General features: G+C 35.5%; 1 protein-coding gene across 1 annotated transcript; it reads right to left on the bottom strand.

The window, feature by feature from the left end:
• Nucleotides 1-27,893, bottom strand: LOC100367713 (coiled-coil domain-containing protein 157-like). Its single transcript, XM_002732521.3, has 14 exons — nucleotides 27,776-27,893; nucleotides 23,277-23,416; nucleotides 19,294-19,406; nucleotides 9,747-9,915; nucleotides 8,542-9,331; nucleotides 6,774-6,964; nucleotides 6,515-6,679; nucleotides 5,487-5,664; nucleotides 3,817-3,962; nucleotides 2,673-2,815; nucleotides 2,414-2,580; nucleotides 1,829-1,941; nucleotides 1,516-1,636; nucleotides 1-314 (listed from the first exon to the last, which is right to left on the bottom strand). The coding sequence occupies exons 2-14, from the start codon at nucleotides 23,409-23,411 to the stop codon at nucleotides 97-99; spliced, it is 2,649 nt and encodes an 882-aa protein (XP_002732567.2). The 5' UTR covers nucleotides 23,412-23,416; nucleotides 27,776-27,893; the 3' UTR covers nucleotides 1-96.
• Between the last annotated feature and the right edge of the window lie 104 nt (nucleotides 27,894-27,997).

The raw sequence follows: 27,997 nt of genomic DNA, 5'->3' as shown, positions 1-27,997 counted from the left end.
TCCATAGCAATACGATTTATGTACATAATCTTATCCATAGCAATACGATTTATGTACATAATCTTATCCATAGCAATACGATTTATGTACATAATCTTATCCATAGCAATACGATTTATGTACATCTAAGTCCTTCTGTGTTGTATACATTTTATCACATGCGGAGCAGACAAACATGTCAACTGGAGTGTAACGTTCTGTCTGTTCCGTCGGTTTCTTCCCAGCCAAAGCAGACATCCATCCGCCCTGTCGTGATTTCGGTTTACTTGTAGAATGCAAATCTCTGCCACCCTTTGCACTCCCTTCTCTGGAACCTGAAACAAAATACCAAGGTTATGTTATGTACTAGAGAGAGCTCAGTATACAGAGCTCAGAACAACAATAAGGTTTTGATCTGAAAAGAGTCGTCAATAACAGAGTTTTCATTTTTAAACAACTAAACATGACTGTCACTCTAAATGACATTGCTTCCACCATTTTTTGAACTACAGAGATGCTCCATTGCTAGATGGCGCTATACTTACACTGAATATTATTCACATGACAAACGACAAAGAAGTCAAAACTTTAGAATTACATACACTCGACTCTCGCACCTGATAGGCAATTACCGAGTGACATCCCCAGTCACTTTTCTAGACACTTTAGTGACTGTTGTAGACGCAATAATGATTACATACACGCATAACCCGCCTACGTGACAGTTAATCAAAACAACAGACCCAGGTTTTTGATTGTTGGTCAAAATTTACATTGTTGACTATTAAAATCTATACATCATATGGACGAAGACACTCGAAAGGAGATTATTCGCCTCTTCTTGGTAGGAAACATTTTGCAATCACCAAGGAACTTTGGCTAGCAAGGGCAACGGTGCAAGGGCTCGGCTCAGAGATTCTGTGACATTTACGTTGCAATGGTTGGTTACATTCCAGCAAGAATAGAGGCCAACGTCAACATTACCTTTAAATAAACGTTCAAATTCACTGTATGTTGTCATGCATTCAGAACATTGCTGTAAAACACAAGATCTGAAGGACAATTGAAACTGGTACCTGATGGCAGTATAGTGGTGAAACTAAAAGTGAAATATTCCAGGGAAAGATTGACTGGGGCAATGGGACCTCCCATTATATAGGAAAATGAGAATATGACATTCCCTGTGCTATTACATGTATTAGTACCGGTAATATAAGCTCAACAACACTAGCAATCCATGGAATTTACAATTTAATATCATTTTATGTTCATATTACATTTGTTTTTCAAAGTGTTACAGCAATGTTCTATGTACCTACAAAAGCAATGGGTCCCATGTGACTACATCAAAAGCATACTACATCTGGGTTTATTGATAATCAGTTTAATCAAGTTCTCAGGAAAATGTCTGGGGATGTTGCAAAGCCACTAAGTAACTGCCCACCAGATGCTGGGGATGGGTGTATGCAACTATTTTGTGCCTACTGTAAAAAAACATTAGCACAGTATATCACACCACATTCACAGAGTATTTACCTGGAATGTCTATTCTGAGTGAAAGATTGGATTGAGACCGACTGTCAGGTACATTCTGTATGTCTTCATGGTTAGTTTTACCACTTCTAGGCCTTGTGGCACGAGTCTTGCTATCACCACCCTGCAATATTTTAACAAAAGAATCAACACGTGTAGTATATGTACACACACAAAAATGCATGTTTCAACATTCAAAGAAAATAGTTGCTAGAATTAACATATTTGTTGTATCATGAACATGTATTCCAGATATAAAAAGATTTCTGCAACAAAATACATTAGATATATAAGCATGGGTATTATTTTAACTTACCTTAGTTGGAATAGAACCAGCACTCTTTAGTTTTAAGTAGGCACTGAGACTTGTATTACCCTGAGCTGCAAGTTTTGCTACATTCACACTGGTTGGTGGCATATTCCTCTCTCCTGTCAATTAAGATTTTAGCATGATTGAATATTCATATCTAATCTGATTAAAATAAAAAATATTGTTTTGATTTTTAATATTTCCAATTCCTAAATTATGTATTTGTCATGAATTATGCTAGCCGTGCATAGATCTGACCAACAAACCAATATCCAATCAGAATGTGTGTTTTATCATATATGGTCTGGAAGTAAAGTATTCTCTGGTTGGTTGATTAATTTACTCGAAATGATCCTGCAAACAAGATCTCCTATTGGTTACTCACTCGCATACATCAACTCCATCAATAGTTCAGACAATACAAAAAGCTTGTACAATATGTATTATTTTTATCAGTTTCATACTACACATGTGGAATGAAATGTACAGAATGAAATATGCAGATACATGTATGATGTATACATACACCATTATCAGAACATCTTGCCTCGTCAGTGACTACGTATCTCATATACAATTGACCGCACTTACCTTTTCTTGTTTTTGCTGAGCTGATATTTCTGTGTACGAGAGGTTTATCAGCAAATCGATCATCATCAGTTGGGCTATTCTTTGGTGGTCTAGTGTATCCAGTGTCACTTTTCAACTCAGGGTTGGAGTGAGAGGCACCAATTGAAAAGCCATCATTGGGGGCGTGTCTACAGACAGAGAGTGAAAACAGATTGGTACACAGATCCAGCAAACTTGAGGTATCAGAATTTAAAACAATATTTTCTAATATTTTACTTACTGAAATGTGTAGAGATCTTTTTGCTGTTCAGACTGTGAATGTGCCGACCAATGTTTTTGTGATTTCTGTTGATTTCTTTCTTGATAGCCATTATTTTCTTGTTGTGTATCGCCCGTCTTCCATAATGGTACTGGTCCTGAGCTCTAAATAAAACAATGACATGTGTCTGTCAGTATGAATGTGGATCTAATGTTTTACATTGATTTATCAGTATTTAATCTGTCTCCCTCAATCCATGCAAATTTTCAATAGTCGCAATACATGTGTATGCATATAAATCTTTAACCAGTGTCACAAGTGGTCATAATTCGATAATTTTAGTATTTTCCAGAAAAGTGCCTGTGAGATGGACAATGTGGGTCCCTGTTGCCCAAAACTGATATTTGTAAAAAAAAAAAAAAAAAAATATATAATAAACAATATAAATATAAATCATATTTGAGTAAGATTGAAAAGATTCCTGAGTTGTAGCCTTCTTGATGTAGTTGACTTTTCCTGATGTAGTGATACTGCATCAGAATATACCAGAAAAAGATAGGAACCCATACAGTATCCTTCACAAGGAAGATTACAATCTATATATTGTCCAAAAACATATCCAATTACTGACACACCTCAGTCTGTAGTTTTGTTTATGTCATGGGTAAATTGATTTTTAAATAATTACTATTACTACTAATGTGTACTTGTGGTATGTACGGCAATCACAGAGTCTGTCATTGCAATCTAACTGCATACAACATGGACTCAGAAAATTTGCTGCTTATTTCTCTCACCATAAATAAATAGAAAACTAAAAATATACAATACATTTCAGAGGCTCACAGTCTCTCTATCATGTCTGTACTGTACAGCAAATTATATCCCATGGTGATATCATCAAAATATAAAGGTATGCAAATATATGCAAATGTATGCAAATGAACAGTCTCGTTGTGAAATGCATTAAATAAATAATTAGACATTAACTTTAAAACTCAATTGTTGCACAAAAATATGTATATAGTGCTCAGAAATAAAAACTATAATATTATAATAATATTCATATTCCAAGTGTTTCATAGGTACTTTAAGGCAGGAATATCATCAAAATAATGAAATATTTGCAGATAAATACTGTCAGTGGTAAATTAAAAAAATATACCTGAAATGTTTGATGTTTTGCTGGCTTATCTAGTCGAAGCTTATCAGCAGTCTGTCGCAGTGACTCGTTGTGTTCTTGCATAATCTGTATTCGGATGTTATTGGCCTGTATCTGTCGTGCCATATCAGTAGCAATGTCACCAGTAGCTGGAGGTGGAGGTAGGAGAATATGTCAGAATATGGTTGCCATGGTATTCAATATTCAGCAGATAGAGTATGAAAAGCATATTTCGAAATTGTCAAAGGGTCTTCCTTTGTTGACAGGTTCTTGTTAGCAGTTTATCTAACAGACTGACTGCCTTGGCTTCAAACTTAACCAAACATATTGCATTGGAGTTGCTGAAGAGACATTTCTAGGAGAAGCATATCAAGAAAAAAAAAACTCCCGAACCAAGAATTGAAACATAGGTCCTTCTATTTGAGTTGCCTATGTTAAAGTACCAGTGCATCATGGGATATGTAATTTGAATGACCTGCCCATTGTTTACTATGTTTACAAATGTTACAGGAAATGTTAATCTTATCTACTAAGATACATTGTATTACACAAGCAAGATCATAAAATATTCATCGCATATCATTATATCCATATATATCAAAGACAATATTAATGTTGACCATTTTTAACATTTTTTTAAATTAAGTAATGAACACACTAAACTAAACATTGATTATGAATTTTTTATTTTAGTTAATATATTTTGTTTTACTTTCTGCCTTTTTCTAGTTGGTAGGTCTGATTGATGCCAGGGTAGTGTAAAGCTTTATCTGAGAAATGTTAAAGGCCCAATTCACTTGCCTGGGGCAAGTGTGAATTGGAGGTGTGGCTATGCTAATGAGTGTTGTTAATCACTTGCATAGCCTATGACGCATCCTGTTTCAGCAGTACAATATCATGTGACTTTGATTGACAGTAGTTAATTATTCAAGATTAGTAGAGAGTCCCTTTCCCCGGTTCGTGTTTTTGACTTTTATTCCCCAAAATCTCAGCTTGTACACTATTTATTGCCATAAATACTACACACAGTCACTGCTGTGATATTCAGTCACATGCATCCACTTTGGTATGACATAATCGACCTGCAAGTTCGAGAAAACATGTTTTTACCGGAGCTGGAGCTGCTTACTACAGCGTGACAAGCGAGGAAATAGTCCCTATTGTTTAGGAACGTATTTATACATGTAGTATACCTGGGTCTTTAAGGATGTTATAAAAATAACACCAGTTGCTAATTATGAATTACGTCACAATAACCCACTATGTGCAATGTCATATTAACCTTTTCATCACCAGTTCCCGCTTTTAATCACACCATATTCCTGTTTATAATCTGCACTTTCCTTCAGAAGATTGGAACAAAAATAGCCAATTTTTTTGAGTAAAAACTGAAAATTGACTCAAATTTTGTTTGTTGGCTCTAAAATTAGGATTCATTTTCAGAAATATTGAAGAATATAAGAAAAAAATGCAGAAAAATTTAGGCGAGAATGTCTGGTGGTGAAAGGGTTAAGTTGAATGAAACAGTCCAGGTATGTTTGAAAACAGTTGATGACATGTTGAAATTTGGTTATTTCGAGTTTTTTAAGATTTACAGAATGATGCAAACCATTATGTCTTGCCATGTACCAAAGTTTGAAAAATCAGTGAAAGCATGACATTAAAAAGCTCACTTTCTGGCATGGCTTCTGGTGGCAATGATGACACGTTGAGATCCGGATACTGGACAAGTTGGATTTCACGTTCTTTGCTTTCTTGTAATTCATCCTCCATCTTCAATATCATGCTTTGTAAGTCTTGTATCGATGTTTCTATAGATTTCTTATCCTCTGCAATCTGTGCCATCAACTCCTATAAAATCAATTTAAATACAGTATAAAAACATTTATGGTTATGATCTCAATATAGTATTTGTTCTATAAGAAGTGCATCTCCAATAGAAACACACATAAATCGAAAATTGCATTGGCTGTATACTAAATCATTAAAATATTACTAATTTTGGCCAAAGACAAATCTCTGTAATTTACGTAAGTGATTACACTACTAATAGAGCAAATATGATAACTTTTATTTATTTTGTTGTGTGCCAGGCGACAGTTCTGGTGACAGTTCCAATCACTGTTGTCTCTGCTGACTTTTTTTTTTTTGTAAGTGCAAATTGAAAGTGCTAGTGCTGACACATAGTGCATTTTTGCATTTTGCCACAGAAGTCATTTCCTGTTTGGGACTACATGATAGGGCTGTGTGACCATCCCCCATCTCCATCAAATGGCAATTTTAATGCGCTATCCTGGCGTCAACCAGGCTCAGTCGAACACAAGCACCTGCAGATCTTAACCAAGGTTCCCCCGAAAGTCACATTCGTTAGTGAATGAATCTCGGCCAGTGGAATTGGCCTTCCAATTGAGTCTGTGGCACACTCACCCAGGGTAGGGGTTGAGCCTTTGATGTTCAGCCTAAGGTAGGATTTGAACTTGGACCTATCGATCATGAGTCTGATGCGACAACCACTATGCTACCAGTGACTATTAGCTCATTGTTCTTTTACATTTTCATGCATTTTAATTAATTTACTGTGTAGCGAATATTATATACTGAAAAGAATGTCACACATTCAGGGCAAGTCTCAATCAATGTACTGGAATCTGTACCTAACAATGAGCTGCCTGAAGCAATAAACACTGGAAATAAAACCAACCTTTTCTTCCTGTAGCTCTCTTTGTAACCTCTTTACTTCCTTTCTAGTACTTTCCAACTCCTCTTTCTCATCTTCCATTTCAATGACTCTGCCTTTCAACTCTTCACATTCCTGGTCCAGTTCATCTACTCTCTGCAGCAATGACTCGTGTTTACTCTGCACCGCCTGCATCAAATGACAACAAATCAATTAAATTGACGTATATGCCCAGATGCCGAGATGTGTGACCTTTAGTGTCATACAGAAGGTAAATTCATACCTGATCATGTTTTGAAATGCTTCTACTTTTAGCCTGTTCTTTACTCAGCTCTTTGGTTGTTGACTCTAGTTTCATCTGCGTTGTTTGCAGTTCTGACTTCATTTCTTGGACTGATTTTTCCAGCTTGCCAACCCTCGATGCAACAAGGGATTTCTCATCCAGGTCTTTGACAAGTGATTTGTTGGTTGTTTCTAATGACAAAACATGTTGAAACGTCAATCTGAATTAAATCAGTGATTTTATTGTTTCAGTTTTAATCAGTAAAAATAAGAATTTAGGTGTATGAAGTACATATATTATTATTACCAGGAATAAAGGATATCCAATACTACTCTAATACTACTCGTGTAGTAATTTTCATATGTTCCTCACCAAAAAGCTCGTAAAATTACTACACTTGTTTAATCAATACGACATTACACAAATGTTGATATCCTATTTATCACATGTATGCATTTCCAGCTGTTTTAACAGCATAAACTAATATTAGAAACAATATATTTTGTGTGCATATTCTAAGCATCTATTCATTTGCATACAACAACGACCTTGAACTTGCAGTGCAGACAGTTTATTGACTGTGCTCAAACAAATAATTCATTTTTGAAACCATTGATGTATTTACATTTATACACATTGTAACTAAATTGTGGGCTACTTCTCTCAGCAGTCTTCACACAATTTACAGCAATAACAAATCTATTGCATTGTGACAAGGTTGGGAGAATTTAAAAAAGAAAATATTTTGTCTAGCCATTAAACAAGCTATTTATGCTTGTGTGCAGGGGCCTCTGAGATTTGCCTCCCAGGAGATGTAATATGGAAAAATATTACATGGCTTTATATCACTACTACTGTATGATACATGTGATAAACATATCTAGACCACAGTCAGCTGGCGCACACGTGGTCATAAAATAAATACGATATTTACTATATGGGGGCCGCCATCTTGAATGCGGCGTAAAATGCAGCGTAAAACCAAAAATTGTCATTTAAGCTCAGCAGCCAATCAGCGACGGCCTTACAGTCAGATGACAATTTCGGTTTCAAATACCCCAGGAAAGTGTTCTATGTTCTTTGTGTAATTAGGTGTTCGTATTTAAGGGATTTTTCCTCACAATAAAGACAAATTCGACCAAATTTTGTTATCGGCTGGCTTAAAATTATCGCAACGGATCGCATTTTTGTGAAAGATTGGTATTTTTGTCCTGATTTGTAGGAATCTGAAAAACGCATTTCACAACTTGTCTCTTATTTAGTTTTACGCTGCATTCAAGATGGCGGGCCCCATATAGTAAATATCGTATTTATTTTATTATCATGTGTGCGCCAGCTAACTGTGATCTAGACTGACCCAGTCATGGCAATTTCATTGTTTCATATGCTAAATCCCTTAGAAAGAGTTTGTAGAATCTACCACAACTAGTCAATTCTGCCACACCCTCTATAGTTGTCACCACATTTTTGAGGCGATAAATTTGCTTTTTGTCTGATCTGTTCCATGCAACTATCGCTCATGTGTGGCCTGATGCATAGAATCTTTTTGCGTAAGCACACACATACTTTCATCTTTTGAAAGTTTTCCCCTCCCAGGTTCCATAACGTCACTGCATATCAGGAATAAGTAATAGTAATGGATGTGCTGCAGAATCCACCAGTCGTGGTATTTTCACATCAAGAAAGAAAATTATAAAATTGCCACTGGTGGGCCAGTCTAAAATATACCATTCGGTGTATTACCAAGTATAGTGACATAAAATATTACCAAGATCTTGCAGTGCATCCTGTTGCCTCACCAATTCCCTTTTCAGATTTGACATCTGATCTTCCAATTTCTGTTTACCACTTTTCAAATCCAGATTGGTTCGCTTTATAATGGACACTGAATCTGCATGTGTTCTCTCAATTTCCTTCACTTTTGATTCATGGCATTTTATTAAACTACTCTGTTTGTCTTTCTCCTTCTTAATACTTTTCTCAGCGTTAGAAACCTGTTGACTGAGTTGCTCACACATTGCTTGTGAAGCAGCCAAATCTACTTTCATTGGCTCAATAGTACTCATTAGATTCTCTAAATGTTTATTAATTCTTGCAAGGTCTTTGTTTTGTTCGGCAGTCCAACGTGAAACATCACTTGCTGATAGAACATTACTGTGTTCATGCGCTTTGTGTTTAGCTACAGCACTAGGTAGTCCCTGTGTTTTACACACATCAATAATCATTCCACTGACTTCCTTCAAACTTAACTGCACACAGGCACATGCTTGACATGGAACAAAGGCAGTCTCGTGAGTCTGACATGGCACTGTCCTCACTTCCTTAGCAATCTCGTATCTTTGCGCGGTTCTAGGACGAAATGGGTCCTCGGTGATATTTGGCGGGATGATGTCACCTAGTGACTTTGGCAGGTTTGATGGATGGAATGAGGAGCTTTGTGTCATCATATGAAACATACCAGAGGCTCTTACATCCTGTGGTTTCAGTCGCTCATTCTCCTCATGGAGTTCTCCAATGGCATTTTCTAATTTAACTATTGTCCGACTTTTGCTTTTGTTCTGCAAAAGAATTTATTGAAAAATATGATTGTTTCAGAACATCAGAAAGTAACTGGAAATGTAAAAGCATGATGTAATCATAATGTCAAATACAAATATGGTTATGATAATAAACCCAACCCAACCTAGATTATATTGCCTATCCATATTTTGAAGGGCCAGATATAAAAAAAGTTGCAAAATCACACAAGATTTCAATAAATTTGGCTAAATTAAGAAAAACTTGTTGTTTTTGAAGTGCATGTTGGGAACCACACAATTTGTTTTGCCTGATACAGCCTCCAGATACTGAAAATAAAAGGTGTGTATACAGACTATTGATTTATGTCAGAATTAAAATATAATAAGACAGAAATAATATTTGTAGTGAAAGAATTCGTGTATAAATCACCTTACACTGCTTAATTCAACTTACTTCACTTTGCTGTTGCTGTAGCATTGTGTACACTTGAATCATTTTGTGCCAGAATTTCTTGGTAGCAAGTCCGACTGACATTTGGGAACCAACATGGTTATTGCCTGGGGAGCTAACACCCAGTAGTTGCTCAATGAAGCGGGTAAAACTCTGCATAAGTAGCATCAACCTGCAATAACATACATCAAGGTGGTCAAGAATGTACACTACATGTATTCACACATGACCGTGATGCATATCATTCACAATAGTGACGTTTAGTGTGAAACGTCACTGACATTTTCATCATGGCAATATAAGAATTACAGACTCGTTAACAACAATGACATTGACGCAATGACAATATATGTACCTCATACTAATAACCATAGTAAGTTCATTTTGAAAAAAATATCTTTATGAAGCGTAACATTTCTGCCGATTTAGAAAAAAATCGGGAGCCGTAACTGCAGGTACATGTCCACCAACTAAAGTATCTCAAGCATAATTAGCATATTCAGCTAAAGATTCATAACATAGTTGAACTGAGGTGACCTTGCCCTTTGTTATATAACATTATTCCCTTTATCATAGTTTGTTTCAATATAAATATGCATTGTCATAATTAATTTTGAATACAAACAAGTTTTGGGGTTGAACCAACAGTGGGGAATCAGTCTACCAAATATCCTTGATAGATGTAAATACCTTACAAAAACATTGGTGCCTAATTTGTTTAATTATTTTAAGGGACATAATTTCCAGCTTTATTCAAAGTAATTCAGATATTTTAGTATAAAAACAAATGCCGCAACGCAGAAAAAAAGTGCTGCATTTGACGTGAATAGATTCATGAAATATGCAAGATAACAGAAAATCTGAGCTAGCTTTTGTCCAAGTATTTTGTACAGGTGTCTGTCAAAAATTAATGATTCACTGAGACAAATATGAACTGCCTCATTGTGTGACTACTGTATTATATGAAAAGTAAAAAAAAACACCCTCTATGAATAGCTATCATGTTGCAAGCTCTGCTTTGTATGTAAATCAACTTAAATAGTTAGTTAGTGTCCAATGGAGAGAGAAGTCAATGGTACTGTTGCCTCCTAAGAATCTACATCTTCAAGTGCGATTTTATCCGATTTTCTCAAACTCAGGGAAGACTTTATACTGATGAATAAGGTGACCAAGTTTGATGAAGTTTGGAATAGAATTATATGACAGAACCCCACACCCTCCCCGTGGCTTTCATTGCGTATAGAAGTTATTTTCACCGCATCTCGAGTGAAAATAACTTCCATATGCAACGAAAGCCACGGGGAGGGTGTGGGGTTCTGTTATTCTGATAGGCTTTGAAGTGCGCCTTAGCTGGCTGCCTACACATTGTGCTCCTGAATTCTGAAGTTTTTCTCAGTGCTCAGCCATCCTACAGTCTCATTTATTATCATTATTGCTCCGTGAATATCTAGTGACTTCACTCACTCTCATCAGTTTTTGGATTATCGCATTTCTGCTGTGTTTTATGGACTTGAAAAAACCTCTGGTTTTTCTCACTTTGACTTTGACTTTCTGCACTGTACACTGTCTATTGTTCTTCACCACATCTGCTGATAGCCTTTTGTTCTCTGCAAGGATTGCATTGCTATGTTAATTTTTGTAACATGCCATACAGCAGAGCACTCTTACATAACTTCAAGAACCTCCTTTCCTTCCACCATGGAATGCTGCCATTGCCAGTCTGGAATACCATCAGTTCGTACAGGATTCTAGCCAGACTACCAACACACAGAGGCACAAAAGCTGGTATCAAGAAGAAGAAAATCACCTCATGTGCGCCAAATCTCCATTCCACTATTACACCAAGAATAACCACACCTGTTGCTGACCAATGCATACCTGTCACTAGGAAGTGTAAACTTTTGCTTTTAATCTGGAATATCCGATCTCTCTGTAATAAAGCACCTGAAGTAGGAGACTATATCACTGACAAGGACACTGACATTATCGCACTGACTGAAACCTGGATGAAAGAAAATACTGATGAACATGTCATTATTGAATGCACCCCTAATGGATACTCCTTCAAGCATACTCGGCAGGGTTCCAGAAGGAGTACCTACACTTTATGCATTTTTTTTAAATTATGCTAATTTATTCATGACGTAGCAGTTTATGTGCTCATGAATATTCATTAATTTGTGGGTTAATACATTTTAAAAGGGGCGATATATTATTTTTGGGGGAAGAGTTAGAAAGGGGGGATTAGTAATCCTTAGGGGGTCAATACAAAAGAAGGGACCCATTTGGAGTGCAGCCATGCTCCTCGTGTCTGTTGTTGCACGTGACCTACAGCTGTCAACTGTGTTCGTTCTTCGACGACTTCGACTGGTTTCCATGTGGGGTAGTATTCTTGTGTTCTGTTTTTCTGACTTGAGTTTTTGAATCCGCTGTTTATGTTTTTAACGTCTTTCATGTCTTTTGTAGGAGTGTCCAATCCGTGATTCGAACTTGCGATCTTTGAGTTCCCAGCGCACTGTCTTGTCCACTGTACCACGAGTGTCTTCACACAAGAGATAGGATTTAAGTCCTATTCATAGGAGCACTGTCTTCACTAGCATTCAAAAATCTAACTAAACATACTGGATTCGAACCAGCGATCGCTCACATTGCTGACATAGTACAAATCAACTGAGCTATGTGGGTAGTCATGCAAATTGAATAATTTGTTGTCATATTTAGCTTTATTGCCAAATAGTGTTTGCAAGAAAAAGATGGGCAGGCATGGGAATTGAACCCGGGTCCTCCTGATCACTGTGTAGACAACTGAACCACAAGACCACAATTGATTGACTGGATGTGTTTGCATTTGATAAGACTATATAGTGTGTATATATATAGAAATACAACATATTTCTATTATTGAGTTACAATTGTCCAAAAAATTGCCAATTTTGTGTTTTTACTTGTGTAAACTATATGCATGCCATAACCCGTTAGTGTACATCTTGCCAATTGGGTGTTTGCCATTTGCGTTGACCATACCTGACCCGACCCTAACCCTAATGCCAAGACACGTTACTGTTAATAATTCCGTTGCCCATACCTGACCCGACCCTAACCCTAATGTCAAGACACGTTCCTGTTTATAATTGCTCAATAATGATACTCTGTTGTGCACTGTCTGCGGGTAAGTTGCATTAATGTCAACTGATTAAACAAGTCGCGTTTAAGTAATTTCCACTATTAACAAGTGGTTAAATTGTGACAATAAATGTGTGGACAAATATTTGAGATTAATTGTGGTGTAGACAACTCTCGTGTAATTAATTCCCACAATTACAAGTTGTTAAATTGAGAGAATAAATGTGCGGACAAATATTTTAGACTTATTTTGGTGTAGACAGCTCTCGTTTAATTATTTTACACCATTACAAGTTGTTAAATTGAGAGACTAAATGTGTGGACAAAAATTTTAGACTTATTTTGGTGTAGACAGTTCTCGTTTAATTATTTTACACCATTACAAGTTGTTAATTTGAGAGAATAAATGTATAGACTAATATTTGAGACTTATTTTGGTGTAAACAACTCGCGTTTGATTAATTCCCACAATTACAAGTTGTTAAATTGAGAGACTAAATGTGTGGACAAATATTTTAGACTTATTTTGGTGTAGAAAAGTCGCATTTAATTAATTCCCACAATTACAAGTTGTTAAATTGAGAGACTAAATGTGTGGACAAATATTTTAGACTTATTTTGGTGTAGACAGTTCTCGTTTAATTATTTTACACCATTACAAGTTAAATTGAGAGAATAAATGTATGGACTAATATTTGAGACTTATTTTGGTGTAAACAACTCGCGTTTGATTAATTCCCACAATTACAAGTTGTTAAATTGAGAGAATAAATGTGTGGACAAATATTTTAGACTTATTTTGGTTTAGAAAAGTTGCATTTAATTTACTTCCACAAATTACAAATTGTTAAAGTGGGAGAAATAATGTGTGGACAAGTATTTGAAACTTATTTTGGTGTAGACAACTCTCATTTGATTAATTCCAACAATTACAAGTTCTTAAATTGGACAAATATTGACCATTATTATATTTATGAGTAAATACCTGTTTCATTAATTTCCACCTCTACAAGGTTGTTAAATTGAGAGAATAAATGTGTCGACAAATATTTGATACTTATTTAGGTGTAAGAACTCGTGTTTGACCAACTTCTACTATTGAAAGTTGTTAAAATAATGAAATAAATATACTGGTATCATTGGATATTTGATTTAATTGTGAAACTTTCTAACAAAATGTTAACTGCTGGCTTCGAACCCTTAACCAACAATTCCGCAGACACAGTATAAATTCCACAACACCACAGAAGATATTTGTCTGTTGCCTGAGTTGTTTTCGAAATATAGGGAACGCGGCCATCAACACTTTAAAAAAAAAAAAACTTACCTTGACTTGGGTCTTGTTTATCTCTTGTCACAATCAGGAAACTGTTGAACAAATTGCGCGTCGTCCAGTTTAAGACGTAATTTATTTTATTATTTATTCTTTCAGTTTTGTATGGTGGAGTTTTGTAAGGTTTATTATTTTTTTGCAACGTTCTTTGTTTACTTGTTTACGGTTTGAGAGATTTCAGTTCATTTGATTTACGTTTTTACGGTAGCTCTGAGTGGGACTCGAACCCACTGTCTTTTCAAGCTAATTTTGTTTTATTTTGATGGCACGCTTGTGTACCACGACGTTGGTCGTTAAGTGGTATTCATTTTTCTAGCTACTCCAGTGTTCCGATGAGTTGAACGGAAAAGCCAAAACGATTGCTGGTTTCTGATTGCTTCAGTTCTGGTGAGTGTGTATCTAGTGTGATTCAAACCCATGTCGTTTGTATTGGGCGTTTTTTTATTTCCCATGTTGGCTACGCCGTAATATGCAACCACTTCCCCGTTTTATTGTGATTTTGAGAGTGTTTAATGATGTCTTCCTCACCCGTCACGCCATGACCCAGTTTCAATGACACGGCCATTTTGCGTGATCCTCGGCGTGACCAGACTGACTATATGAGCGTTCTGTTCAACTGTTAAGCTAGGATTTATCACCATTATTATCATTATATTGTCACATGATTTGTTTTGCCTTATGTGTAATGTCTTAAGTATCTTTATTGTAATTTGTATATACCAATTTGTATATACCGAGGAAACACCGTCGATTGAAGGTCATGTATTTTGTGACGTCACCAATTCGTGTGTAGGTACGGCTTCTAGATCCGTGCCGCATACTCCACGCAACACGTCATCTGGCGGTGGTATTGCACTCATCTACAAATCTTCACTGAAGTTATCTACCTGGAAACCTATCACCAACATCAAATCATTTGAAGCTACAGAGGCTACGCTGATACACCAAGGAATCGCCCTCAAATTAGTCATCTTATATCGTCCACCACCTAGTGCTAAGGACAAACTCACTGTGTCACAGTTCCTCCTCGAATTTGGGGGCCATGCTTGAGAAACATGGTTCATACAATGGTAATCTGATCATTGTTGGTGACTTTAATTTGCATATCGACGATCAACTTAATTCCACTACCCAGAAATTCACCAACATTATTGACTCATGCAACTTGAAGCAGTGGGTCCATGACCCTACTCATATTCGCGGACATATACTGGACTTAGTTATCACAAACTCAGATGTCATTGACTCAATTTCCATCGACAGTCAGAGTCTTTCCGACCACAGACCAGTTCATGCACAACTGTTACTCCAGAAGCCACCACTTATTAGACGCCAAATCTCTTATCGCTGCATATCATAAATTCCTTCTGCTGATTTCTCTAAGGACATTGCTACCATCCAGGATCTACATCAACAACCTTCTGATTTGAATTCCGCTGTTACTACTTACAATTCTGCTATCTCTTGTCTTCTCAATAAGCATGCACCAATCAAGAAGCGCATCATCACTGTTCGTCCAAACACCAAGTGGTATACTGCTGAATTAAACCAGGCAAAGAATCATCGTAGGGCCACAGAGCGAAAATGGTGAGAAACTAGGCTTGAAATCCATCATCAAATCTACAAAGATACATGTCGCCATGTCAACAAGCTAATTCGCGAGACCAAGTGCAGTTACTACACCAACCTCATTAAAGAATGTGCCAATGACCAGAGCAAGCTATTTCGCACCATTTCTACACTGTTCAGCAAATCTATTGCTCTACCAACCCACACTTCCACCCATGAACTAACCAAACGTTTCAGTCAATATTTCACTACAAAGATCAAGGATATTCGCACCAACCTGGACACTACTGATATTAGTACTCAGTTCACCAATTCATACTGCATCAACCCTGCCTTCATTCACCTCTGCCAATCTATTTGATATTCATAAGCTCATCATGAAGTCACCTAACAAGTCATGCCTGCTGGATCCTCTTCCTACATCACTATTCAAGCTTTGTCCCGATTCACTGCTTCCATTTATATCAATGACTATTAATCTTTCTCTTCAATCCGGTGAAGTGCCAGCACTATTCAAGTCTGCAATCATCACTCTTCTACTTAAAAAGACATCACTTGATAACAATACACTCAAGAACTATCGTCCTGTCTCAAACTTGCTGTTTCTCTTCAAAGTCTTGGAGAGGATTGTTGCTTCTCAACTGACGGACTATCTTACTGCAAATTCACTTCTGGAACCACTGCAATCTGCATATAGAAAGTACCACAGCACTGAAACAGCTCTTCTGAAAATCCATAATGACATTTGTTCTTTCATCGACTCTGGTAACTACGTATTACTCTGTCTCCTGGATCTATCCGCTGCATTTGACACCATCGATCATAATATTCTGCTCAACAGATTGTCCAATCTTGGTGTTACTGATATGGCTCTCCAGTGGTTTGAATCATATCTTCAACATCGATGTCAATCAGTTTCAGTTTCAAGTGTCACTAGTGAGCCATCTCAGCTTCACTTTGGGGTACCACAAGGCTCTTTACTTGGCCCTATTATGTTCACCATCTATATTTCCCCCTTGGGTAAACTCATTCGTCAACACAACTTAGACTTTCACCAGTATTCTGATGACAACCAGCTCTATCTCGCTTTCACTCGCAAGGACTCCATCTCGGCTGTAGCCTCAATTGAGGCTTGTGCGCTTGATATTAAACACTGGATGACGCAAAACAAGCTCCAACTCAACGACTCTAAGACTGAAGTACAGCTCATTCGCTCTAAGTTTACCAAGTTGCCTGATCCAATTGACAAAATCACCATTTGTACCAGTTCACTCGCACCAGTCACATCTGCTCGTAACATGGGAGTTACTTTTGACAATACTCACATCAAGATTACTTGCAGATCCATCTACAATCATCTTCGTCGCATCGGTCGCATTAAGAAATATCTCAGTAATGACACCTGCCAAACATTAATTCATGCTGTTTTATCTGCTAGGCTTGATTATGGGAATTCATTATTATTTGGACTGCCGGACCAATAGCATCAATTTTCTTCAACATGCTCAAAACACTACTGCAAGAATCATCACCCGCACTAGAAAATATGATCACATATCTCCAGTTCTACAGAAGTTACATTGGCTACCTGTTTGTTATAGGATTGACTACAAACTTATGCTGTTGACATTCAAAGCTCTGAATGGACTTGCTCCAAACTACATTCTTGATCTACTTCATGTGTACACACCCAGTCGCTGTCTTCGTTCTTCCAATAAGAAGCTTCTCCATAACACTAACTACAGACAGAAAACATATGGTGGACGTGCCTTCTCATATGCAGCTCCAAAACTCTGGAATGACCTTCCACTTGATCTTCGTGAAGTTACTGATGTCAATATTTTTAAAACGAGACTTAAGAACTACTTGTTCAGCAAAGCCTACAGTGTGGAATAACTCTACAGATTTGTAGTGTTCGCTTTCAGCGCCTTTGAACAAAACTTAGTTTTGGATACCGGCGCTATATAAGTTTTTTTAGATAGATAGAGATAGATAGATTATTACATATGTTCCATATTTGATTATTTAATATTAAAGAAAGAACGTGCAACAAATTGAATGGAATTTAGATCGGGGAACCCCATTGCCCATTGATATGTTCCAAGACAGTGTTACGCCCTAGCAGCGCGTGACAGTGTAGAACGCGCGTCACTGTCTGTGTGAAAATAAATTAATCATACGTCTAATTTGAATCACTGTCAGAATAAATTACTCGTGGACGTTTAGTTGGGGCCACGACAGAGCGAGAACTTGAACTGAAAGATTATGATACACAGTTTATGTTGAAGTTAAAAGTTTCTCCACAGAATTATGCATTGACAAACAAGCCGTGCAACTGCGGTACTCCACAGACGGGATGACTTTCGTCAACATTGGTCGTCGCTGAGCTGCAAGCTACAACTTTTTTTGTGATATTGCTTGCTGGTCATGGATTGAATGAGTCTTGGTTACCGGTTAAAATGTTGCTCATTTGGCGTTAATAATCTTTATTTAGAACTCAGTAACGCTGCAACGTCGCCAGCAGAAATCTGGTATCTCGATGTTCAACGGTTGCGGCTCTATAGTAATCGATGATTTTACTGCGAGTGGATCTTCCGAGAGCCCTTCAAGATTTATATAACTCAATTTCCAGGTGATCAACATACATTAAGTTCTCCCAATTGTAGTATTTTATGTGATGTACACCTGACATGCCAAAAATGTTACTGAACGATTTGAACCGGACAAAAATAGCAGACAAAAATGTGTTTATAAAATAAAAATAGTTCGGTAGCCAATGGAAATACCATGTTCATTTGCATATGGACCATGAAAATACCGAAAACATTATTGCATGGGTGATATGCAAATTAGTTTGACTCAAAATAAGTGACTGCCTAAAAGTACCATTACTGTTGTTCAAATTTCATTTCACTCGGAAAGTATATTCATGTACCCCAAGGGAAAAATATCGTACTTCTAAATATTGTTTATTTTGAAAAACGGTACTTCTGAAGGGACTACTTTGTTTGCTCTCAGACCTCATTTGCATACGGGTTGTGGAAATACCGATTTTGATTTCAGGGACGAATCAAAATAAACTGCAGTACATATGTAATAAGTAAAGTTATTGTGCACACAATAACAATTTTAACGACAACGACAACGACGACAATGGCGGACAAATGTTTTCCCTTAATATACCTTTCCCTTCCATCTTTGATGGTACGGGCAAGGTAAAAAGCAGTTCCATAAAATTTCTCATTTTGATTTGGTCATGTGATAAAAAGGTTATCTGCCTAATATCACATATTCGTAGAGCTGGTTGATTTTTGATGTGCCATAGGCTGTATAATCTTTGTTTTATGGATAATACATGTACTACCCATGATGTCACTTGTATCAACTAGCTCTATGAACAAATGATATCAGATGATGACATCATGTTATAAAAATATAATTCATTATTTATACATCTAGCATCAAAAATGATAGACTTTTTGTAATTATGGATAATATGGGTAAAATGTTCTACAATACATGTACCTGTCAATGGTCAACTCATACATCATAATATGAGAAACTTGACTATCTTCATCATCTGCATCATCATAAACATATTCTTCGAGTAGTTCTGCAATATTGACATCACTGGAAACCTATGTAAGACCAATCAGAGATAGGAAAGACAATAATGTTCATGAGAGGCTTCAAGTTAAGTTGCTGGGCCATTGCCACAACCATCTTCTTAAGGTAGAAGCCTAATCATAATTTTTGAGAAAGTTGGTCATAAATCACATGACAATGTTTACTGGTTTATTATGTACAATCATGAAGCTATTGTCCCTTAACACAATGAAATAGCATTATTTTATGTGCTACAGTGATATTTTTTGAGAAACTTGTCCTAATATTTAAAAAAAATTGCTATTTTTAGAACAATTCCATATAACACAATGCTAAAGAAAAATTGCATTTTTGGCACTTTTTAAAACCAAGACTTTTGAAATAAAAATACCTCATTATTCACAATATATGTCATTAACCTACAATTTGAGATATGGCATAATATCTCTGTCATAGGAACCTATGGTGTTACAATACTGTTAAAATGGTAACTATCTTCTAAAATACAACCACCCTTTTCTCAAAAATTACATTTATTTACAGGTGCCTCAAAAGTGTATCTGAGGGTGAGTTGTGTGGGCATCCAGAAGCCACAACACTAATGTGTGCATAGTTATCTGTGTGTATGTTCTGAGGGCATGCAGATACCACGCAAGTCAAGTCTGCGTGTACTTCCAATTCTTCCAAAAAAATGGACTTTGAATAGTGACACTGTTCGTATTTTAAAATGCACCAAAATAAAACAAAACAAGCCATGTATGGCACAGTCCCTGTTAGTTATCAAATTTAAGATATATAGTTTTGTTTATAGTAATATAGGTGGAATATGATTAAAATGATTGACATTTGTATCTGGCCGTCAAACAAGTACCTGTCCATATTGAGAGATATTGCTCTGGAACAGCATTCAAAAACAGCCATTTTAAATACATATATATATATATGCGCGGTAATAGAGGAATTAATACACAACTACATGAATATTGAAACTCGACAGCACTGTTTCGTAAGGTACAAGTACCTCACTCATCAGGAGCTTTATGTTTAATTCACACAGTGCTGTCGAGTTTCAATATTCATGTAGTTGTGTATTAATTCCTCTATTACCGCATTTATTCGCTCTACATATACATTGTATTGAGCACTTTTGTTTTGGAATAATCGACTCCCACATCTAGACTATATATATATATATATAACATGATGTATAGCGAATATATAAAATTTGAATATAATCAGTCAAAGCATTTAAGAGATATGGCTCCAGAAGCCCAATCACTAAAACAAAATGGCCGTTAGTCAGCAATTTTTAATCCAATCTGAAAAATAAAATGACATGCATCAGGAACCTGTAATGTCTAATGTATGTTATAAGTTTGAACAAAATCCATCCATAAATGCAAGAAATGCATGATATATATATAACATGATGTATAATGAATATATAAAATTTGAATATAATCAGTCAAAGCATTTGAGAGATACGGCTCTAGAAGCCCAATCATTAAAACAAAATGGCCGCCAGTCAGCCATTTTAAATCCAATCTGAAAAATAAAATGATGTGCATCAGGAACCCGTAATGTCTAATGTATGTACCAAGTTTGAACGAAATCCATCCATAAATGCCAGAAATGCTTGATATTTGATGATTTTTTAGCACAAAAATGACCACCATTCGGCTATTTTGAATAGGATCGTCAAACCAATATATCTGTTTATCTATGACATGATGTATAATGAATATTTAAAATTTGAACATAATCAGTCAAAAAAAGTTGGAGATATGGGTCTAGAAGCCCATTCATTAAAAAAATGGCCGCCAGACAGCCATTTTGAACCCGATCTGAAAAATAAATAATGTGCATCAGAAACCTGTAATGTCTAATATATGTACCAAGTTTGAACGAATTCCATCCATAAATGCCAGAAATGCTTGAGATTTGATGATTTTTTTAGCACAAAAATGGCCACCATTTGGCTATTTCGAATAGGATCGTCAAACCAATATATCTGTCTGTCTATGACATGATGTATAATGAATATTTAAAATTTGAACATAATCAGTGAAAGCAAGTCAGAGATATGGCAAAAGAACCACATTCATTAAAACAAAATGGCCGACAGTCGGCCATTTTGAATTTTATCTGAAAACAAAATGATGTGCATCAAGGTTCTATAATGTCTAATGTATATACCAATTTTGAACAAAATCCATCTGTAAACAGCCGAAAAATGTTTGATTTTGATGATTTTTAGCACAAAAATGGCCACCATTCAGCCATCTTAAATCAGATCGTTAAACTAATTGACGTGCCTATGTATAATATCATGTATGATGTATGTGTGAAGTTTGATTGTGATTGGTCCAAGCATTTCTAAGACACAGGATCGGACGCACACACGCACGGACGCACACACGGAGGTCAAAACTTAATTCCCTGTTTTCAGACTGCGTTCGAACGGGGACTAACAATAAGTTGTACGCTGTTGAACTGTCAAGCTAAAATCAATTTCCGCTGACTATGAAGTGTGACGACTGTGGTGCAACAAGGAAAACTGTAAAGCTTTGCCAGGGAGATCTTAATCTCTGCAAGGAGGAACAAAGCTTGCCTCACCCTGCGTAACAAAACTGGACACCATACAGGAAACACTACTCAAACTAACATCAAATATCAAAGGTAATTTCATGATCTGCCTTCAGGGCAGCGTGATCACCGCTGTTCACGTAATTTATTTTTCAAGATTTTTTATCAGAATCATGACAGTCAGCAAGTCTATAAAAATGTATATTAAAGCAGAAACAGTAGTTCCCCCTATAATATGTGGTGGCCCTTTTGGTTTGTGCTTTCTTAGAAACGATTCAAGATAATCTTACAGTATATTTATTGTCTCTTTATTGTGATTAGACATAAATTAAAAGTGCCAAGCTGACAGACAGCTAAATCCGTGGATTAAAAGTGCTAAGTCCAAATTGTGTATGACGACATCAATGAACTTCATGAAGAAGCTGTAGGGATTTTGTTGGACAGTGACGCCGACTTGGTCTTTGAGGGTTTTGATTTTGATGAAGATGGCAATAAACGTACAAATAAAGATCTGAGAAGTTTTTGCAAACAACTATGTACTTTTGTAAATTTTACTGTGTAAATTATTATTGATCTTGTATGACAGTCGATCCATAATTTGTCGAAACCGGAAACAATTTTATGCAGTTTAACCACTGACATTTTGGTTCATTTTTTGTATATATATTTTTGTTGGTAGGGAAATTCTAATTCAAATGATTCTGACTGTCGATTTTTATTTGTCACATTATAAAAGCAATAAATCATTTGTGTTTTACTTCTAATGTTGCATATTGTTCATTTATGTCTGTTGCATGTTTCATTTGCCTATTTCCTGCCGTAGTTCAATGTGCATGTTGTTAATTTTTCGTGAATTTTTGTTTTTGGGCAGGAGATGTCTAGGCATAGGCCCACCCCTATTTTTTTTTCTATATTCAGAACCCTGAGCTCTTACCCGGATGAATACGGTAATATATATAAAATTGTAGTAGGTAATCATAGTTTTGGTATTTATTCAATATAACCTGACATTTCAGACAAAGTATTCTTTCCAAATGATAGATATGAATAGAGTGAGAGATCACAGAAAAATAAAACATAACTAAAATAAGAGATAGTGACAAGTGTGTCAAATGGTTATCATCGGAAATAATGTAAACAGTTTATTCAATCTATTAGGGTCCATAGTTCTAAATCTGAAAATTATCATAATTATTTTTATCGGTCTTAGCAGTTTTTACCAAATTTCAAAAGGTAATTACATGATGGTTTGATAACACAAACAATTGAAAAAAGGTTTTCAATGTCCTAATTCAATGATCATGCCTAAAGTCTACCTTATCAGGAAACTTCCATGATGGAAATCTGACGGGACCAACTCTTGAGAAGACTTCATTGATAGTTTCTTGCAAGTCAGCTACATCCGAACTAAGACTCTCAATACAAAGTTTACTCCCTAGTAGAGAGGCCATACTACCTGCAATGAACAAATAATATCAAGTTGTAGAGTTGTAGAGTTGTTTGTTTGGACAGTTGCTTGATACATGTAGTGTAGATACGAGAGTCGATTATTCCAAAACAAAAGTGCTCAATACAAAGTATATGTACGGTAATAGAGGAATTAAGACACAACTACATGAATATTAAAACTCGACAGCACTGTTTCGTAAGTTCAAATACCTCACTCATCAAGAGCTTTATGTTTAATAATTCACTGCACCAACGAGCATACATTATAAACTTAATTAACGCAAATTAACATATTAATTAAATTGTTATATATATATATATATATACAGTGTGTATATATATATATATATATATATACATGTATATATATATATATATATATATATATATATATATATATATATATATATATGTATATGTATATGTATATATACGTATATTTTGTTTATAGTTATACATGTATGCAAGTGATTCACAGTGCTCTGTGATTTTCAACTTTTTTTGGTATTACAGCAGACTCTTTCAGTGCTTCTATAAGATTAAATATACTAACTTCATTCTTCAATTATTCCTATAAAATACAATTAAATTCATTTCGTATTCCTATAAGGATAAGATAGGAGTCTTTATTACTCCTATAAGAACACTGATGGATTCTTCTAGTTTTTTTAGTATTCCTATAAAAATATTGGATTCTTTTTGGTATATTTTGGAATTGTTAATGTTTTCAGTGAGAATGGCCAAAGACTGATTGTAAAGCAAGTTTTGAAGATAATATGTATAGGGGAAAGTATGGAAGAAATCTATATGGTAAAACCATTTATTTTCACTGGCATTTAATTCCACTATTTCGTTGCTTTAATAAATTTCACTGGGTTTTAAGTTCACAGACATACCAGAGAAACAACGACTTCTATTGTTATTCTATGTGTTCACATGAATTTAATTAAGCAGATTTTACTTATCAGCCAAAGTAATGGAATTAAAAACTAGCAAATAATTAATGCATTTACAGTACCCTGAGAGATGGAAAATAGTCTATGGCGATGCCATTTTGTTGAACAAATTATGTGAAGTAAGAAAGCTGTTTTTTTTAATTTAATAATAATTTATTGCCATATAAATGCAGTAACAGAGAAAATTAACAGAAGTATATAAATAAATTGGGCAAATAAAACTGATTGCTAAATACAAATAAATAAATACATAAATAAACAAACAGCTAAATGAGTGACTACATAGCAGTATTTCAACATACATATATACATGGCTGGGAAACAGCAGTTAGCTATAGAAGAGCTAGTCAAGGCATTTGTTAGGATTTTAAATAAATAAATAAACTAACCAATCAATCAATTAACCAACCAATCAATCAAGCAATTAGATTAACTAATGAATTAACTAGTCAAACCACCAATCAGTATAATCAATCTTGGGGGACAACTGTGACAAAAACATTTTTAATTCTTTCCTGAACTTTGTCTTATTTGTTACAGATTTCAAGGAGTGGGGTAAGTTATTCCACAACTTGGTTCCTGGGTAATCTAATGAAAATTGTCCAAGTGTTGTTCTTTTCAAAAATGTAAATTTGTGGTTGACCTGGTGCAATATGAATGTTCAGGAATAGTAAAATAATTATCTAAACTACGTGGTAGTCTGTGACAATAAAGATCATGAATAAAAGTACAGATTTGATATTTAAATTGGGTGTAAAATCTAAAATACCAAGAGAATGAAAAAGAGGATGACAGTGAGTGAATTTATCTTTGAATGAGATGAGGTGAACAATTTATTTTGGAGGATGAAGATAGGATTAAGAGAGGAATGATAAGTGTACTTCTAAGCCATAAGATATATTGGGATATATTTGGGAAGTGAAGGCTGAAGTTTCGCAATCAAACCAATTAAGGGGAAATTTTATTCAGTACATGTGTAATGTGAGATTTGCAGGTAATGTGATTACCAGGTATCAATTATTAACCCTAAATATTTGGTAGTTTTGACTCCTGTACAATACTACAATGTATCATTCATTTGCAGTTCTAGATTGATTTATTTTGAGCTGAGGAAAATAGCATGTAATTAGTCTTGTTAGAATTGATTGTTAATTTATTAGCATTACACCATGTGTGTACCTTAGTGATGTTAGGTTGAGCTGCAAATGTGCAAAATGAGCTTTTATTAAGTGAGTGAAAAAGATTTGCATCATGATAAGGCAATCGTCTGGAAATGGACTGAAAATAATTCAACTTTGAATGTTTTTGTTTTTTTTGAGCTATTTTGAACAGTGAACACACAAGAATGTGTGGCACCATCATAAATCGTGTTCAACTGCTGCATGAATTGATAACTCAACACCCACACTACAGTTTACGGAAACTTCATGGTTATATTTTTAGTAAATAAACAACTCATTTCATTGCATATAACAAATAAAATAAAATAAATTTTATACAACTTGTATGTCCTACTGTATCTACCGGTATACTCAAATGATCCCAGTCATACAAGACAGTAGGACATGGCTTATAATTAGGAACTACCGGTAGTTATCGTTCAGGATTCCTATAGAATAGTCCTATAGGAACTGGCTGCCAGGATACATGGAACCATCGTGAAATCCGCTCAACTCTTCAACTCACACATGAACTAATAACTGTACACAGACCACGCGCTCTGTTACGCCAGTATAAATCAAACTATTCAACTGTGCTCACTCGCATTGCCCGCTACATGATACACCTAAAGCTAGCTCGGTGTACATATCGGTTGTTCCAGCCACTACGTCACCCCAGCAGCCACAACAGCAGACATGTACACAGGTCTAACCTAAAGTAAGTGATAGTGTTACAGGCAGACTACCCTTGTCATCTTGTTTTGAATGCCATTCACGATCAACAGTCACCGAGCCTTTATACAGCCACTATTTATTGACTGACTGTGCAGTGATCTACACGTATTTTGCTGCAGTTTTAGCAGCTACTATACTAATTTCCTCAATGTTTGCGTCTTTTTCTGTGTTTTTTATGGCCATGTAGAATTCATACTCACACATTCACAAAGTCCATTTTGACCGTACCATTATTCTGGTGGGGTGTGAAGCATGGACCTACAGTTAATGTATTTATTCATCGTGTTTATCGTATCATAACATACATGTATAATGTATTTGTTTCTTATATTTTGTTACAGATTATGGCAGATGACATAAATATCAAAGTTTCTCACATTAGTTTTGAGAATTAAAAACTGATTGAATCCAATATTTTTTTAAATTATTATTTTGCAAACTTAACTGGTTGAAATCATTTTAACATAGTACAATGTACCTATCGTAAAATGTCACGTAACTGTATATAAAATAAAGACACAGATTATGACTGTATATAAAATAAACTTTGAAGACACAGATTTAACATAATACACAAGAGTATAGACCTATCCCTTCTGCGGCAGGTCAACGCTACGCCATGATAATTCTGTGGCTGTCACATTAAGAACAGGTGATACATGTGTAAAGTGAAACCAAACATGAGATACAATTTATCAATTTGTAAAACATCTGGGGTAAAAACTTATCGTGGACGCAGTAGGCCTATCGTACACAGTAACATAAAATGCTGCTATTGTCACGTTTTATTGTACTAAGTACAAAAACGAAAATATTTCTATAAATACATGATATCCATATGGTCACATATTGTGTCATTTTGTTTGTATATGTGGCGATGTAAAACTAAAGTATATCGCTATTAATGGATGTCTGTTCTAGTGTCAATCACAGAAAACTAAAGTATACCGCTATTAATGGACGTATGTTCTTGTGTCAATCACAGAAAACTAAAGTATACCGTTATTAATGGACGTATGTTCTAGTGTCAATCACGGAAAGCTGAAGTTACACGATGTTTTGGCCAAATTACACATTTTTTTTTTACACTGCTAACTTTTTGACGCAATGTTACACAATATAATGTCTGGCAAATGAATGTTCCTTCTTAATTCACTCCAAAAATATTCTCCGTACACAGGTACATCGCCGATACGTATAAGTGAAGCTGTGGGCCAATCAATGTTGCGGTGATTGACAGTTTATTTATTATGACTATATGCGATCGAAGCTAAAGTACCATTGTACAAAGTCTTATCTCCTATTATTTTTGTTGTTAGTGACATTCACGGTCCTTGCTATTATAATATATCTTTATAACAGTATATAAGTGATTATTTTCGCCCGGGCAGTAATTAGTAGGACCCGTTGCAACGCGGTTGTGAATGTAAACACACCCTGTATCTTAGGTACATGACACACTATTAAAAATGGCGATAACACTTATCGGAATTCCCGACAACAGAAAATAATTACCTTAGTTCAACGTATCCGTATTTCACAAGTAATGTTTCCGCTGTGCAGAAATTAACTATGACTGGGACCAAAGATACTTCAATCACAGGAGGTCGCCATTTTAAAAACAAGAATGTGTGTGTTTGTTGGAAACTAGTTTCTCCAAAGGTATGACGTTATGAAAAGAGACGTCATTGCTATTTTGTTTCACAGTTGTGTCCATTCTCTGTCTCAGCAATTTTT

The sequence above is a fragment of the Saccoglossus kowalevskii genome, chromosome 16, assembly GCF_978046115.1.
Source record: "Saccoglossus kowalevskii chromosome 16, keSacKowa6.1, whole genome shotgun sequence".
NCBI lineage: Eukaryota > Metazoa > Hemichordata > Enteropneusta > Harrimaniidae > Saccoglossus > Saccoglossus kowalevskii.
The sequence above is the reverse complement of the archived record's forward strand: the minus strand, read 5'-3'. Positions and strand labels throughout refer to the sequence as shown.

Coding starts and splice junctions, on each gene's coding strand:
- LOC100367713 (XM_002732521.3), bottom strand. CDS start 23,411: ATGGCCTCTCTACTAGGGAGTAAACTTTGTATTGAGAGTCTTAGTTCG. Junction 2,581..2,672: donor AAAGATCTCTACACATTTCA/GTAAGTAAAATA, acceptor CTCTGTCTGTAG/ACACGCCCCCAATGATGGCT. Junction 1,637..1,828: donor CTGGTTCTATTCCAACTAAG/GTAAGTTAAAAT, acceptor AAAATATTGCAG/GGTGGTGATAGCAAGACTCG.